The sequence below is a fragment of the Cygnus atratus genome, chromosome 1 (assembly GCF_013377495.2).
Source record: "Cygnus atratus isolate AKBS03 ecotype Queensland, Australia chromosome 1, CAtr_DNAZoo_HiC_assembly, whole genome shotgun sequence".
NCBI lineage: Eukaryota > Metazoa > Chordata > Aves > Anseriformes > Anatidae > Cygnus > Cygnus atratus.
In genome coordinates, this window is record NC_066362.1 from 152,670,638 (window position 1) to 152,688,406 (window position 17,769).

A 17,769-nucleotide genomic window follows, 5' to 3' on the forward strand; every position below is an offset into this window, starting at 1 on the left:
TACCATAGCACATACAGCTCCTATTATTAACTGCAGAAATGTCAAATATAGGTTACACAAAACTCAACCACTAAATACCTTAAAGCTTTAAGAACTTCAGATGCAAACAGTAAATGAAATCATGTGCTCTAGCACTCAAGTTTTTGAAAGACACATATGAAATACCTGTATGAAATGCATATAATTGTATATGCCGTTAAAAATTAACATAAAGATACGAATTAGAGTTATTTTTTTTTATTTAAGAAAGAAATCAGCACCAAACTGACTTCAGTTTTCAGGTTTTCTGAACAGAACAAAAATAACTACGGCAATAATTTGTGCATTGTAAGCCACTTTCTAATCATGCTGACCGTAGATCTGGGCCTAACAGAATGGATACATCATCAGGTATTTTGAACAAGTTAACCCTACATCACAACTACAAAACGAATGTTGGAAAATGTAGTAGTTATACCACAAACATTTACACTGTAGTTGAAAAGAGGACTACATTTAGGTTACACGAATAAAGTTTTTTAATTAAAATGTGCACCAAATATTCCCTTAAAACCATGCCTAAAATTACCAGCTCATTAGGAGTTACTTACAAACCAGAAGGCAAGCTGCTGATGGTGATGCCAAATACATACTGAGCAATTTCTACCAGGAGAAGATCAAACAAAGCTGAGAGCATCCAAGCACCCAGTAAAAAGGACTGGAAAGAAAAAGTTTGAACTGAATTAATTCAACAGTTTAAAAATAAGAACTTAATATATCTCTTAATAAATAAGAAAAGCACTATACTAGTTCTATCAATACAAACAATCTTTAGCAAAGCATATTTCCAGATCTATATGTTTAGGCACTGAAGAATAAAAAAGTTTGGTTCCAAAATCAAATTCTATGGGTCTGATAACTTTTAACTGATACAGATGCAAACTTTACTTAGAATGAACCACTGATCATAACATGTTACAAATATAAATTTTGACTTAAGGAAACCCAATTCACTTTAAAACCTTTTAGCATATATTTCCATACAGAATATTACTAATAAAAATGCAATATTAAGCCAATACTACAAGATTCTGAACAGTGCAGAAAACAATTTCTGTTAAAAAAAGAAACAAAACAAAACTGGAACTTACTGAAAATTTTCTGCTGCCGTATCTTCTTTCAAAAATTCTAAAGTTGTAAATGAGCAGACTGCTGCAGAATGTGTCTTTCAGATCAAGACATATTGCTCTCCCACATACAAGTCTCCAAATCTAGAAGGTTAAAGATTGTCATGTTAAGTCTCGCTTTCCTCACAAAATTCTTTAAAGAGTTTGTGCTCAGAGTGAATATAATACTGAAGTCAAATAACAGAAATGTGGTACAGCATTTAAGGAGGAAAATAAGGGACTAGAACGTTACAGAGTTCAGAAAGTGTTTAAAAATAGAATGTTTTCAAGGAAGACGTCTACCTGCTAAAACAAATATACAATTTAAATCAACTCAAATTGTCCCTAGTTCACATGTACAAATAACACAACCCTAGTAAATTGTAGAATTATAGAAAAAAAATTTTTGAAGTGACCTCCAAAGACCATCTAATCCAGTGTACTGCTCTCCCAGTAGATCTAATTAGATCAGCTTGCTTGAGGCCATATCCAGTCAAGTCCTGAACATCTTCAAAGATTGAGGTTCCACAACCTCTCTTGGCAACCTGCAGTAATTCTTGGTCACCCTCATGGTTGAGAAAACAAATAAACCAAATCCTTTTATCTAAGCAAGATTTCCCATGTTCCAACTTGTGTCTGTTACCTCTTGCTCTACAGCAGTGCACCTCCAAGTCAAGTCCAGCTCCAGCTTCTGAATCAGGTACTTGTAAGATAGCAATAAGGTGTCTCCTCTTTGCCTTCTTCTCTCAAGACTGGGCACACCCAGTTCTCTCAGTCTCTCCTTCTATGTCACATACTCCAATGCTCTGTCTCTGTGGTCACACTCCAGCGGGTTCATGTTTCTTGTACTGAGGATCCCAGAACTGGACACTTGTGAGACCACACCTGGAGTACTCTGTTAGTTAGCAGGGAACGGTCCCTTGCCTGTGATCCTGTGATGCAGCCCAGGAAGTGGTTGGCCTTGGATGCATGAGCACGTTGCTTACTTCTGTTTAACTTATTGTCCACCGGGATCCATAGGTCGTTCTCTACAGAGCTGCTTCCCGAGCAGTTGCTCTCCAGCCTGCACTGTTGTTACCTGGGGTTATTCTATCCCAGAAGCAGGACTTTCCACTTCATGAAGTCCCTGTCAGCCCATTTCTTCAGCTTGACAAGGTCTCTGTGAATAGCAGCCCAACCTTTCAGCACATTGCCCACTCCCCACAACTGGGGTCACCCCCTAAGTTGCTGAGAGTGCTCTCCATCCCATCATCCAGGTGGTAAATGAAGACAGTACTGATTCCAGTAGTGAACCTTGAGGGGCCCTCCCCTAACTCCTACCTGCTGGGTGGACTTTGCACCAATGACCACAACATCATTTAGAGTCCAGCCAGTTTTCTACCCACCTGGTCATGTAGTTATTCAGTATGCACCTCGGCAACATGGATTTAAAGACAAAATGGGAGACAGGGTTAAAGGTCTTACTAAAGTCTAGGTATGGAAAATCCATCAACTTCTCCCTGTTCACAGCACCAGTTACCTCATGGAAAAAAGCAGTAATTTGGTCAGGCATTATTTCATAGAAACACAGAACAGCAGAGGTGGGAAATGACCTCCCTGTAAGTCAAGTGCTGCAGCCCCCAACTGTATTGTTGGCCTTCCACTAGACTCTTCCCAGTACAATACCCAGTTCTATCTCGTACTCGCAAGCCCAAAACAAAGGACAGCACACCAGGTATGGTCTCACCAGGGCTGAGCAGAAGGGAAGGACGGCTCCACTTGACCTCCTTGTGATGGCTTTCCTAATGCAGCCCATGACGCTGGCAGCTTTTCTAGCCACAATGCTGCATTTGCTGTCTCATGTTCATCTTGGTCTCCGCTGAGACTCTCAGGGACTTTTCTGTAAAACTGCTTTCCAGCTGGTCAGCCTGCAGCTCGTGCAGGTGCACGTGGTTATTCCTCTCCAGGGGCAGGACTTTACATTTGCCTTTACTGAACTTCATGTGGTCCCATTGACCCTTTCCTCCAGCCTGAGGAGGATCTTCTGAAAGGCAGCAGAACCACCTAGTACACCAACCAGTCATCCAGGTTTTGCATCATCCCACAGGTTGTGAATGAAGACACTAAACAGTAGTGTCTCCAATATTGACCCCTGGTGTACGCTACTAGTGACTGACCTCCGGCTGGACTCCAGGCCACTGATCACAATCCTGTGAGCCCAGCAGTTCAGTCAGGTTTCAGCCCACTTCACTGCTCTCTTAGTTAATCATGAGTTTGTCTGAGGATGTTACGGTAGACTGTCAAAAGCCTTACAAAAGTCAAGACAAGCAGCATCCTCTCATTCACCAAGACGGCCAACAGATGAGTTTTCCACTTCACAAATCTGTACTGACTACCCCCAGTCACTTTCTTGTTCTTTATGTGCCTGAAAATGATTTTTAAGAGGATTTGCTTCATCACCTTCCCAGGGAACTTGGTGAGGATAACCAGCCTGTAGGATCCTCAAATTTCTTTTCGTGCCTTTTCTGAAGACAGGCATAACACCAGCTTTCTTTCAGCCTTCAGGAACCTTCCCTGATCACAACGACCTTTCGGAGATAATCCAGAGTACCCTTACAATGACATGAGCCAACTCCTCCAAAACGTGTGGATGTACTACACCACCAGGTCCCATGGACTTGCATATGTGCAATTAGCTTAAATGTTCCCTAGCCTGATCCTCCTCCATTGAGTTTTAGTCTTTTTTGCTCTAGCCTTTCACACTGGTCTCAGAGGCTTGGAATTGGTCAGGTGAATCCCACCTCTTCCAAGTAATCCACGATCCTCAGAGACAGTGCCATGGGCACAAAACCCAAACCCCTTTTGCAGACACCAGCTGTACAATCAATTGTTGACCCACAGCATCTGTTCTCTCCACCTCGAGATCTTCCTCCTCATCAGCTGGATCAAGGAAAACAGCACACTGACCTCCAGGTCCTTGACCATCATCCTCAGAGCCATATAGCCATGCTGAGTGTCATTGATGCCCATGTAGAAGAGCAGCACAGGATAGAAGTCTGAAAGCCTGACAAGCCTCAACAGTCTTTTCACAACGTCCCACATCTGAGCCCCTGGCAAGCAGCATGCCTCCCTCCACAACTAAGGACAGCAGATGGGGGCCTCTGTTCCTGGCAACAATCTTCTGATACTTTCACTTGCCACTTCCTCCTGGTGCTGTTGCATGATGAGGCTCTGGCAGCTTGTGTGCTTCACCAGATGGACCTCTCAGCCCTTCACTTCCTACAGGGGCACTGACTCTAATCTCTAGTTGTAAACCCGCAGGTGGAGCAAATTTGGAGCAGCCATCCTCCTGATATGAGACATTACAAGCTTTCAGTTTTTGTCATTGTGGGTGTCTCTATTCCCCAACCGGATCAGACCCAGTTAATCAGATAAGCACAGGTTATCTGATCCTCCTTTGGAACAGGTGGGTGTTCTGGCTCTTCAAGCTACAGGTCTAGGAAAAGATCTGGTCAACCTCTTTCTCATCTCCTCCAATACACTGCAGTCTTTGGTAAATACATGCTGGTTGCTCCCAGTCACCTTTGTGTCCTGCATGCGTACAGAAATGGCTTCTAAAAAGATTTGCTCCTCAGCCTTCCCAGGGACCAAGGTAAGGCCAAATGGCCCAATGTTACGTGGACACTCCTTCCTGAAGACGGGTGTTTGTTTGCCTTTCTCCGGTCATCAGGTACCTCCACCAATTGCCATGAACTTTCCCAGATGCTAGAAAAAGGTATTGCAATTACAGTTCCAGCTCCTCTGGCACCCTCAGAGACATCCCATCTGGTCCCATTAACTTGTAAGTATACAGGTTCGGTAAGTGACCCCTAACTCTCTTTTCCTCTGTGATGGATACCACTTCACTCCCACAGACTCTGCTAGGAGGCTTAGAGGCCTTGGAGGCCCGAGGGCAAAACATACAGGTAGAAACTATTAAATACTTCAGCCTGAATACCTCTTTGAGTACCTCACCCTTGTGCCACAATGAGGACTGGGCCAACAGTCTCCTCAGGCCTTCCTTTTGCTGCAGATGTGCGTACAGAAACCATCCTTGTTAAGCTTCATCTTTCTTGCTGGTTTCCAGCTCAGGTTTGGCTCTCCTAACTCCCGTTCCTAAGTCACAGCCTGCTAGGCATTCTCCACTCAAGGTCTTTAAGCCTCAACCAATAAATACTTCTGTTTCTAATCTCCCTGGTATATCAAAGGACTGAACAAGAAGAAAGAGGTGAGACCTCACAGTTCTAGTTGTCCCATGTCAAGATGGCCAGCATTAAAACCTAGCCAGTAGTCTGAGTAGCACCTCTCCTAAACACCAAACTGGCAGGGCTGTATCCCTCCAGCTCAGCATTTCATGATACATTAACTGAACTGCCCTCTCGTAGACCGTAAGGCTTCTAAGTCTAATTGCTCTTTACTTCAGCAAGCCTAAAAAATACATCACTCTAACGTAACTCCTTTTTACACACAGCTTCTTCGCTGCTCTGGAGGGTCTCCGTTATGGAGATAAAGATCTTCAAGTTTTCAACAGTACATGCTTTGCCTTCCAAATCAAAAGCGCTCTCAAACTGCACGCTTTACTTCCTATGCTCTGCACCAGCTTTAAGAGGTGTTAGTATCTGGTACACTGAATGGCTGTCTGGCCACTGCAAAAATCCCGTTCCATTAAACTCATACCTGTGGATGAATGTATTCGAAACCAAACATTCTTACTTGAATATTAGCGTCAGGTAGGAATTCAGTAGTATTTTCTCCCTGATCTCGGAGATACATGTATTAGACACAACTACACATTACACAATTACATACTAAATAGCTTACTATGACAATAAATGAAACAGTTATTTCAGGAAAGAAAAAACAACACAGTATAAATTCCCCAAAGCATCACAATAAAAATATTATAGCTTCTATAGATACTCACAAAAGTTTACCCTTTAAGACACAATAAAGATGGTTTCTTTGAATAAGACACAGCTACTAATGTTTTTCAGCAGCTCAGACAAATGGAAAGACTCTTCTAAAGACAAACTTCAAAAAACAAACAAACTCCAAACCACAAAATTTCCTTTTAAAATGTGAACAGTTTCTCAGCCTTTCTCCTCCCTCTCCCCAAACATTTGGCTGTAACACTTTTAAAAGGCAGACATTAATTTACAGAGTTGTCGTCTACATCATTACAATACAGCTCTTGTTACTGACAAGAATGATGACAGAGTGCAATAACTTGGAGAATCACTAGATAAATCTTATATTTTTTTAAGGCTTATAGGCTACAGTCAACATTCTCAAAGACATTAAGTACATTTTTTTATCTGATTGTAAAACATTTGGGAAAAGATAACTACAGAAGCTGACTTCCCTATTGAGCAATAGCATGCCATATACAAATAGAAAAAAAAAAAACTTTATCTAGTCACTTCTATATGCATTATTTTGAAAACTACAACTGACATAACATCAATTAAGGATTCCAATTAAGGTATCAAGGATTCCTTAATTAAGCTCAGAACAAAGTCTTACAAGGTGTAATACCTAAAAGATAAGGTTTGCCAGTTTGAACTGGGAATAAGCTACAAATATCTAATGAGACAGTTAACCAAATCAGCAGGTTACTTTGGAGCGTGACAAATTCTCTGACTTGGGATTCCCAAATGAGAAGCAGCAGTTCTCCTCAACAGGAAAATTTTAGTTTCCCATACCTTACTATAGCAGAAGTTACAGTGTGAAAGTTATGGCCTCTGATGTTAAAATAAACGGTATATTATCCAGAGTAGCTAAATACAATAGCCTTAAAAACTAAGCACAAGAAGATATTGACATTCATACCAAAATCCTTATATTATTACAGAGGTTAAGTCACACTTCATTCACAGCAAGCTTCCCAACTGGCAGTGGCTGGAAGGAGAGATGACAGAAAAACAAGCATTTCCCAGACAAAAGAGAGAAGTGAAAGGCCATGTTGATAGTTTCAGATCAGTTTTTCTCACTTCAACCAAAAGTAGGTAATGACCTGTTACACGCAGTGGCCTGCCGGGGTGACATAATAAAAGCTAAGAGCGAGCTGGTCTACAACAGTAAACAAAGGTAAAGAACCAGAGGAGAAACAGACTGGGAAAAATGGCACGGAAGAGAGTATTTTGCAGTCTCTTTCCACACAAAATTAACTGACCCTTACCTGAAAATCCTCTTTTATAGCTTGTAGGTTGTACGCAAAGAACTTCTGATAATGTTGGAAGAGCAGAGTCAACAGAATCGAGATGGCACTTGGGACTAATAACAGGCTCTTTGACAAGGGTGCTTTATCTTAAAGACAGAAAACAAACAAAAAGGAGCCATTTTAGAGAAAAATCTCTTACATTTAAAAAGTGACATGTTCAGACAAGTGATTGGAAAACAGTAGTGCATCGCTTCATTTTTTATCTGATCAATTTCCTTTGTAAATAAATAGGAAAAACACCAACCTAAGGAAGTCTTCAGAGACATTAGTGACAGTTAAATATTGATCGGGCATTTTGTCTTCAACATTCTCTTATGAAATTCATTGTCTGGCTATAATTAAACTAAATCTCTCTGTACCTATGGAGTTGATGTCCTCCTATGCAGCCCTCCTAGAGCTTAATAATGTTTCAGGAAATAAAACAATCTCCTTTTTTGCTAGCAAAACGCGCATGTAAAACTAGTTTAAACAAATACCTTTGTTTCCTTGGTATCAGAGATTCACTTTTACTCTAGAGCCTATGAATCAGGAACAACCTGAATAGATGTCCTGAATAAATTTACTTTCTATTGTTTCTATTTCTATTTCTAATTTCTATTCTATATATTTCTATTTCTATCCACCATTCAACAAAACATTTTTAAGTTAATTTACGTGACATTCATGTTCCTTCCATTCAATCATAATTATTAATAAAGAAATTAATAAAATCGGGACATTTGTGAAATCGATTTCTTTCCCTTTAACAGCATGACTTCAAACACTCAGAAGAACGCATGCGGACAACACGACACCTGCAATGCTCGTTTCCTAAAATCTGTCAAGTGGAATATCCACCACAAGTACACCCAGCAGTTCATCCTCAGCTGTTGGTGTAGTTGCTGCAACAAAACAGTCTTTCTGGGTAATTCAAGCCCATCCAAAAACTCTGAAATACTATTTCTTTTATGACTTTTGCCTTTTTCATACGTGCAACTTGAATCACATTTACTTCCTTCCCCAACATCCCAGTTACAGCACAGAACCTTCTGATTTTTGGGCAGCTGCTTTTTTGCAGGGTACGATCATGAAACACGTAGCTCTGCTGTCATTACCCTTAGATAACAAAAGGAATAATATGATTACTTACAAGCAGCAGGAGCTCAGGAAGAACAAAACTGCACTAAAAGTGTAAGACAGCAAACACCTAGCATGTATCCAGATAAACTATCATAAATGATTCAGATCTGTTGCACGTCAGAAGAGTGAACTGCTAGCAAGGAAGATCCTAACAGGCACCAAAGCCAAGATTTTAATCATGGCACAATCCTGCTGCCATCAAAAATAGGGTTATTACTGTGTAATTTAAGCATGATCCTCATCCAAGCACTAACTGATGACCTCAGGAACTGCCACAGCTGCCGTCAGCAGCTCACACCACCTTGAAGTCTTCAGTCTTCTGATACACACCATGTGAAGAAAACATCTCTTCCTATGTGTGCTGTAGAATCTACCTGTATTTATAACCACTCTTTCAGTCCCCAGCCATACTTCTGGGCTTATTATTTACAGACTCACCTTCCTTACTCCATTTAAACAATTAATGTATTTGACTTACTGTCCTTTTATAGAGATTGGGCAGAGACTTGGAACAACTCAGGCTGATGTTACTCTGCTAACTGTAGGCTCTACTTTCAGGATTAGATATTCTCTCGAAGTCGTATCGGTGGGGCAGCAAGCCCGGCTGATTTTTTGTAATGCAAGAAAATTATCCATCCTTCAATTTAGTCTCTTCTTTGCATTTGCTTGCTCTCAAAAATAAGGTCTATAGTCTTTAGATGTCTTTTTTTTTTTCCAATTATTCATTCACCTGATTTAGTTTAATGCTTAAAAAAAAGTGTGAAGCCATCAGAGTACTGCAGAACACTTGGGGGGAAACAAGCTGGAGCTACCTCCAGCTGTGAAAGTTACTGTACACACAACACATTCACTTGAAAACCAATGCTCTGTTAATTAATTTAACTTAGTTAATACTTCTTAAGGTGAAAAGGTCAGCTTTTTAACCTGGATATGACAGGTATTTGAAAGCAACCCCCTAAAGAGAACAGTAAGAGTAGTTACAGTGGTAGACATTTCTGAACCAAAGTTTGATAAAACTTGATGTTTTACTATTAAATATATTTACACTATTTCGTGAGTTTAAATTTTTTATAAGAACTCATTAATCTTATCAAAATTTTCACACAGTGATCAAGTTACCAAAAAATAAACCAGACATGAAGCAAATCACAAGATTTCCCTCCACAACTTTATATTTCTATACAATGTTTATGCTTTTATTTAGGTTTCATTGTAATTTCTGTATCATTAGATCATTGTTACATTACAGTTAATACGCACTTACAATACTTTAGCGTATCAAATTCATTTCCAATTTGAATGTGTTCAAACACCACCAACAGAACCCAACCCAAAAGCGCAAACACCCGTTTTTGATACAATCCTCCTTTTAGCTTCCAGCTCAGACACTTTAAACCTTGTTATAGAGGAGAGGTATTTATTTTTTAAGCACGTCACCAAGTGAAAAGCCACAAAAGCAACCGAGCCATTAATGTGACAGTCACCCACAGGGAACATCACATGAGTAACGGAAACTTCTACTCTCAAGCTTCTCAAAATGTCATCGTGGTTGACAAGTTTATTCTTGTCCATTAAAATGAAGAACGGGAAACACTCTCGGATAAATAATGCAACTCCTGAAATGTTTTGTTTCCAGGTGTTTCAGGGCATAAGGCAGTGGTTTGCTTTACCACTCGATAGCACACAGATCCTTATTAAGGGCTATGTGAGGTCACCAGTGAGAGGGCAACACTCCTACAATCAGGTACTTCGACATCCAAGTCCAGTGCCTTACCTAGAATGTACAGGTAACGTTTAGAAAGCAAAATTCGGGTCTGATGGATCTGCAACACCATGCAGGATGAAGACGTGCACTGCCACCCACCTGGGTACCAGTGCCTACAGGCGGCACTAACACAAATGCGCACAAGGAGAAAAAAAAACACAGTGCCTCCATGCCATGGAAAGGACGTACAACGAAAGGATAAACTCATTTTGACCCCAAAGAGTTAAAATGCATCAAGTGTTATCTTCAAAGACCTTGGAATATATTTGCAGTCCCAAAGCACCTCTTAAGTGATGATTTGCCCAAGCAACAGGCAATGGTAGCGCTGTTGCTGCAACATACATCCTGAGATCTCGTCTAAGGGAACGACCTAGAAAACCACCCCTGCAGCTCCACATTCCACCCCTGCACTTACTACAATGCCCCTGAATTCTCTCCTTCCACAGCCTACAACTTTCTTGACTGCCAGCTCCACTTTCAAAGGACAGAGTTAAGGAATCGATGTATCCGTCCGACACACACAGAGGGGGGCTTATGGCACAACTGCAAACCTTGTTGCAGCTTCAGAAGCCACCATTGTTGCATCAATGAGAAGAATATGCAAGCTGTGGTAGGAGCAACAGCTACAGGTTTTGACATGACTTCCTGCTCCCTGCCTGCTCAGCACTCACAGGTGATGAGAAGCAGCAGAGGAGAATACCAAACGGGGCAGCAACGCTAGGCTACTGCTTCACAAGGGCTTTTCGGGGAACAACCTCGCCCCTTGGACTGCTATTCTGAGCCCGAGACTCAGGTGTTGACTTGTGAGAGGACCTCGCTGCCAACACCAGCTGATGAGCAGCGGCTGCAGAAGCTCAAATTAGCTCAGGACATTTTCCTGGAGATCCCTAGTGAACATACCTCAGGGCTGCAGAAGAAACATGCCATGTAGCAGCAGCCACACCGCTTTCACACAGACAAATAAACTACTAGGGGCTAAAATAATGGCATGAAATGTGCATGAACTATCTTTTAATGCTGATACTTGAGATCTGACAGTCTTTAATCAATAACTGATGAACACCTGAATGCACAATACTCCCCAAATCATATGAACGGAGAGAATTTGGGCACTGGCACAGGTTGCCCAGAGAAGCTGAGGATGCCCCATCCCTGGAGGTGCTCAAGGCCAGGCTGGATGGGGCTTTGGGCAGCCTGGTCTGGTGGGAGGTGTCCCTGCCCACGGCAGGGGGGTTGGAACTGGGTGGTCTCTAAGGTCCCTTCCAACCCAAACCATTCTGTGTTTCTATGGTTCTGTATTCTGTTGTTTTTCCTTCATTCAGCTGTCGTGCAGATATTCACCTATTGTATTCCAAGATCTGGCCAAGAAGCTGCAGGGGGTTCACTTGCCTGAAGAGACACTTCAAAATGGTTGGAGTTTTCAAGGACTCGTGCCTGTTTTTATTTTTTTTCCCCAGATGCAAGTTTGCTAGCACATCAAAACAGAAATACCATTAGCAGCATAAACACCTCCTTCTGAATGCATGGAAACCTTACTTATCCTTTATTGTAATGGTTGATGAAACCCACCATCTACTGCTCATATCTGAAAATAAGTTTTCTCAGTCTTTCCTAGACACCATGTGCTTTCGTGAGAGTGGAGCAATCTTACCAGATCAGAGGAGTAAAGCTTGTCTTCGCTGTAACCACACACCGAGTCCTGAACAGTAGCTGAGGGCAATCAGAGCACGCTATGGAAGGAGGACAAGAAGAGACACTAACGCATGTAATACTGTTTGAGGAATGTGGGAGAAGCCATAAGACTGCACACCAGCTGTAAGGATGGAACTTCACCACGTGATGGTTTCTCAGAGTTTGGTTGATCCGGTTTAAGTATTTTTCCAGTACTTCATCCTTTGGGAAAGAAAAATGCAATACCAGAGGACCCTGCAAAAACACTGAAGTTACTGCTGCCTGGAAGTATTACATGACTGAATGAAACACTTTTCTGGGTCAGGAGAGCAACTCTTGCGCCTGGTCTAGACACAGAGCACAGACACAGGAAGGGGATGCTGTGTTCAGACTGTCACTTCACAGCGTACTCTGGTGGCTAATCTTCGTGATGCCTGCAAGTGAACACAGCAGTAAGAGCGTTACTGCAGGGATGACTTCTCATCCAAAGCTTATAAACTTAATGCAGAGGTTGTGGGGCAAGTCCCGTTAGTACATACACTTAACAGGACAAGAGAAATCTACCCTACACTCCTGGCCAAGACTTAAAGGTCCCCAAAACCAAAAGATTTCAGTCTTGCAGAGGAAACATACTAGGCAGGAAGAAGGTCAGTAAAGAAACCAACTGTGATCATGCTGAAATCTATTACGACAAATCTATTATGACAAGATGCAGGTTAAGACTGTAATCAAACCAGTTACCTACACATCTGCTGCTTAAGTAGCTGCTGGCTGTATCCTAGGTCACAAATTACAACAGCTAAGAAAAGAAAAAAAAAAAAAGAAGAAAAAAAAAGAAAACCGAGGTTTTTAAAAGGAACATTTGAAAAAAATAGAAAGTGAAACAGGTTGAAGTTAACCAAAACATTCATCTAGTTGAGCAGCCTCCTCTTCCTCCCACCCACAGAGCATATTACCATACTACTATTAGTATACGTTGTCGGAAATGTCAGGTAGGGCTACACCACAACACTGCGGAGATCCCCAAGCGAGCTTGACACGAGCTAGCTGTGCACCAGAAGCAGAACAGCCACATTTTTGCGGTGTGCAGCGACTGGCTCATTGAACTCGTGTGGCTGCACCGTTCCCAGGACTCGAGCTAGCATTTCGAACCACGTTGCGCTGTAGCAGGCTGATGTACAAGCTCACTTGTTTTCCCAGACAGCATTGTACTGCCTAATATTGTTATGCACACAAGCCTGATACATTCAATACGTAGGCTGCCCAGGGAAGTGGCTGAGTCACCGTCCCTGGAGGTCTTTAAAAGACGTTTAGATGCAGAGCTTAGTGATATGGTTTAGTGGAGGACTTGTTAGTGTTAGGTCAGAGGCTGGACTGGGTGATCTTGGAGGTCTCTTCCAACCTAGGTGATTCTGCGATACATTCTTCCTTCAGCCATACCACAGAGCATCAACTGATGTCCCTGCATTATTTCCCTAATGCCTGCACACAACACACTTCAATCCCGCAGGTTACGCAAGCAGAGGAGCATGACACTGCGTTCATGCCTTGGGGATACTCAGCAAACTGTTAGCATTGCACCACGAGGTTCACAGAGAGGTAAAGGCATACGTTGCGTTATTTTTCTTCCCAGGGCGTGCCAGTTCCTTCACTATTTCAGATAGCAAGAACAGTTTCCCCTAATGAGGGCAAACAGTCCTTGTCCCTTTAAGTGGTGCTCTCCGTTGTTTCTCAATTTCCATCCCTCGTAGCTGTAGCACGCACCAGTTATGTCTATTTTTACAACTCCTCAACCAAAATCGTGTGCGTAGGTGTTATCGGCTCCCAGCGCAGTCATCTGCTGTACCCGATACTGCCTGTTAGGAATTCGGCAAATCAGCCCCAGCAAAGGACCTACTTGTCTGAACTGGCTCGCCTGCATCCAGGGCTGGACCAACTGCTTGCTGGAAGGTCTCTTTTGTGCCATTTTTCAAGAACCCCTCTACCTACACATGTGACTTTAAAGGGCACTGAACTAGGATATAAAATACTAGAGAGACACTTTAAAAAGAACTCAACCACACTGCTCAAAATCACGAGACATTTTCTTAAAAAGCACATGGACGGGGTCAAGGACTTCAGCTCCAGTTGCTCAAGCGTTATTACGAGAAAGTCTAATTTCATCACAAGTGGTCAAGCTTGAAACTGAATCCGAATCTGTGATGAAGTACTTACAAGTTCTGAATGTTGTTTGGATGCTGATAACATCGTTCACCTCCCTGAACTCTGGAGCCAGGATGTGAAAGGAACTTTTCTGCACTGCCACCGACCATAGCGTAGCATCTGCCAGCACCCGTAGTACAGAGACCATCCTCAGTTATCTCAAGGCAAGTCATACAGAAATAGTCTGCAAAATATTGCTTACTCAGCACAGCAGTGGTACTTCAGCAGAAATAAAATCTGGCCACCAACCATGAGAAGATCCATGTAACTGAAAGAACTATTGTCTCTATCCATGGCTAGATCTAGATATGTTTTTTAGGACAGCTTTAACAACAGACTAAATAATGCAACAACTGCCTTACCCTGAATGAGGAACAAAATAACCAGGACATCTATAGCATGTACGTGGACTTCAGAAAAGCTTAGGTGAGCTAAATGTGCTCTGTTAAGTCAATAGTGGTCTGTCCAGGCCACCTTATGATAAGAAATCAAAATGCATTCAGATTAAATGAGCCTGGCATTATTGGTCTAGAAATTTGGAAATGCAGCTGCTCAGTAGTCTGCACATGTAGATACAAAACTGAATTCCTTTTACTGATGAAATCAAAATACTCGAGTTTATTTACTCACTAGCACTCAAGGTCTTGCCCATGCATGCCGCCAAAGATTTTCCTCCAGAAACGTTAAACTGTGATAAAAGGAAGCTACACTGTCTTCCTCATATGTTTCCTACAATCAGTACACCAGTGCACTGCTCAGGAGCATCAGTCTACCGAAGTTCAGTCATCTCTTCTGCCACATTTTGTCATATTACTTTTGGAATATTAAACAATAAATTAATTCTAACAAGCACATAGACTTTTTATTTGATTTATAAGTTACCTTCTCTTAAGCACCCAAGTTACCATGCCTGGGACATAACAAAAGACAGAATCAACTGTAAGAAGAACCCAAGGTACACTAATTTCTACAGCAAGAGGAATAATGGATGGTGAAAAATGCCTCCTCACCCAAAACTTGATGCTCTAATCAAATCATTCTACACAATGAGAGTGAAAACTAACGCCAGTTTAAACTCTTTCTTAGCAAGCAGCTTCGAAATACCTTAATCACATCAGACTCTCCCTATTGTTGAAAAGAAAAGTTTTGTTTTCATCCAAACATCAAGAGACGAGACAGGCAGCCTAGAAACACCAGAAGACAGGATGCAAGAAAGAGAAAAGGGGCTAATGGAGCATCAGCCAAAAGGAGAAAAGCTTCAAGGGACACTGATCATGAATTTGATCTATGCAGCGCATTGAATACAATGTCAGGATTCTTGAGTTACTTCTCTCATTTAGACCTCTAATGACAACTCAGACTATTAAATTAACCTTTGCACTGTTTCCACAATCTGCTGTAGTCACCTTTCATTTTGGTTTATTCTAAAATTAGCAAAAGAAATAATAAACAAAGAATTCAAAGAGCATGGATAACAACATCCTAGTCCAAGATTTTATTGACCTTACTCAGATCATTATTACCAGATGGAGTAAAAGGTTTAAAACGAGCTGCAATTGCTGTTGCTAAGACTTACTGGTTACTCTCCTATCTCTTCCAGGAGAGGATTAAATCCAATTTCAAGAATTAATTAACCATAAAAATTTAAAAGAACCAAGAGACTTCAAATGAGTTAAATAAGTAGTTACATTCCAATACGAAGTTTTAAAATCAAAGTGATATTTTTCATAAAGGTGATTGGGCCAAACCACTACAGACTTGCTTCTAGAAAACTGTTTCTGGCACCCTTGTTAGAACACTTTGCAAAACAAGCTCATCAGGAATTGCATTTCCAAAACCTAGTAGAGCTCTGGGGTCATTTGGTGTTTGTTTTGGTACTGCTAAAGATGGGAACTCTGCAGGAAGGAGTGAAAACAAGACAATGGTGACAAAAAGAATAGTCACCTCTGGTATTTTTACCTCCGCATATATGTCAGAGGATGCTAAAACCCCTACTCTGCCAGAAATACAATCAACAAGTAGGTCACTTTTGAAAATGACCTAAGATACACATGGCTATAAAAAAAAGCTTTGTATTACTGAGTTTTACTAAACTGCATTATTATATGGCTTGAACCAAACTTTATAGGTGTTAAAAAGCCTGTCAGAGGTGACACACTAGGCTGTGGGAGCCTTCAATCTGACCTGGCACCATTATTCTTAGCGCTGTCAATTCAGGCGTCCGGTTATTTTATCCAGGGTCTCTGATACAGGCTCATTCATCTACTCACTGCCCCAGCAAACGTTCGTCAGTGCCCTTCTGCACGAGGTCACTGCTCTCGAGACCCAGCTGGCAGAAGAGGACGCACACACGTGTGCTCCCCTGGTGCCACGTCAGGCAGCGGGGCTTGCACCCACCTTCATCGCCCATCCCGTCCTGCACAGCAGTGCCCGAGCCCGACACAGCTCCCAGCCACACACTTGTGCTGGAAAGGCAGAAACAAAAATCCGAGGGCACAGGGACGTCTTGAACTGTCACAGCTGGGCACCAGGTGAGCATATGTCACTGTTACCTAAATCCACGCCTCTACTGGAGTTTGTCAGTATAGCTATACCAGCAAGTTATTGTGAAAATTACTTTAAGTCAGTCAATAGGCGAGTTGACTGGCTTAAAGTTCATTAAGATTGTACACCGTACCGGTTTCCCCGTAGGGAAAAAAGACGAGGGTGAACCATTTACTTTGTACGAGCAGGATGGCACCTTCTCCGGGCTTTTCTCCTAGCACAGATGTTTTCTTACGACCGCGATTTTCCACTCATCCTTCCGATGTTCCTATCTTGGAAAAATCTTTAAATACCGACTGCGACTTTCCACGCATTCAGCCAACCAGGGATACTTTTCCCCGCACACTCTTTCTCACAGAACGACACACGGCCCCATGCCACCAAAAGGCTGCATCTACAGTATCTGTCACCGGGGAGAAAAATAAATCAGAATAAATCAGAAGCTGGGAACCAGCCGGGGCGTTATCGGACCCATGTGCAAAACCCGGCGCCCTCCGAGCCCCTTCCCCGATGCCACCGGGGGGCGCCGGGGTCCCGCCCGGCAGCACGGCCCCAGCCCGGCCCCGTCCCTCCGCGGGGAGCCAGCGCCAGCGCCGCCGCCGCCCCCCCCCCGTGCCGGTACTCACAGAGCCCGTTGGAGCCGGTGCTGGAGAACATGGCGGCGGCGGCCCGGCCCGGCCCAGCCCGGCCCGGCCCGGCCCGGCCCCGGCGGCACCCCGCAGGCCGGGCAGAGCCCGCGGAGCCGCGGCCGGCCCCGGGACGCGCGGCTAAGGCGGCCGCGAGGGGACAAACGCCGCCGACAGCGAGCGGCCGGCGCCCCCTGTCGGGACCGCGGGGAGGGAGAGGAGGAGGAGGAGGAGGTGGGGGGGTGGGGGAAGGCGTCCGCTGGTGAGGTGGGGGAGCTGTCGTGTGTGGGCACCTGGGGTGTTTGCACGGCCGGGAGGCGGTCGCTGAGATGTCTTTGGTGTGCCCCTCATGGCCACAGGAATCTGGGACGGCGATTGATCTAGTTTGTTACGCGGGCATGGTGTGCAGAATGGTCTGGGGTGGAGGAGACATTAAGGACCATCCAGTTCCAACCCCCC

General features: G+C 43.1%; 1 protein-coding gene across 1 annotated transcript in view; it reads right to left on the reverse strand.

Moving 5' to 3' along the window:
* UBAC2 (UBA domain containing 2) overlaps positions 1–17,424 on the reverse strand; it is a 104,306-nt gene extending 86,882 nt beyond the window's left edge. Inside the window, exons 1-4 of the mRNA XM_035557021.2 lie at positions 17,311–17,424; positions 7,342–7,469; positions 1,131–1,250; positions 591–697 (exon numbers count right to left, since the gene is read on the reverse strand). Of these exons, the coding sequence (XP_035412914.1) occupies positions 591–697; positions 1,131–1,250; positions 7,342–7,469; positions 17,311–17,341 (386 nt within the window). The 5' untranslated portion in view covers positions 17,342–17,424. The remainder of the gene's footprint in view (positions 1–590; positions 698–1,130; positions 1,251–7,341; positions 7,470–17,310) is intronic.
* Between the last annotated feature and the right edge of the window lie 345 nt (positions 17,425–17,769).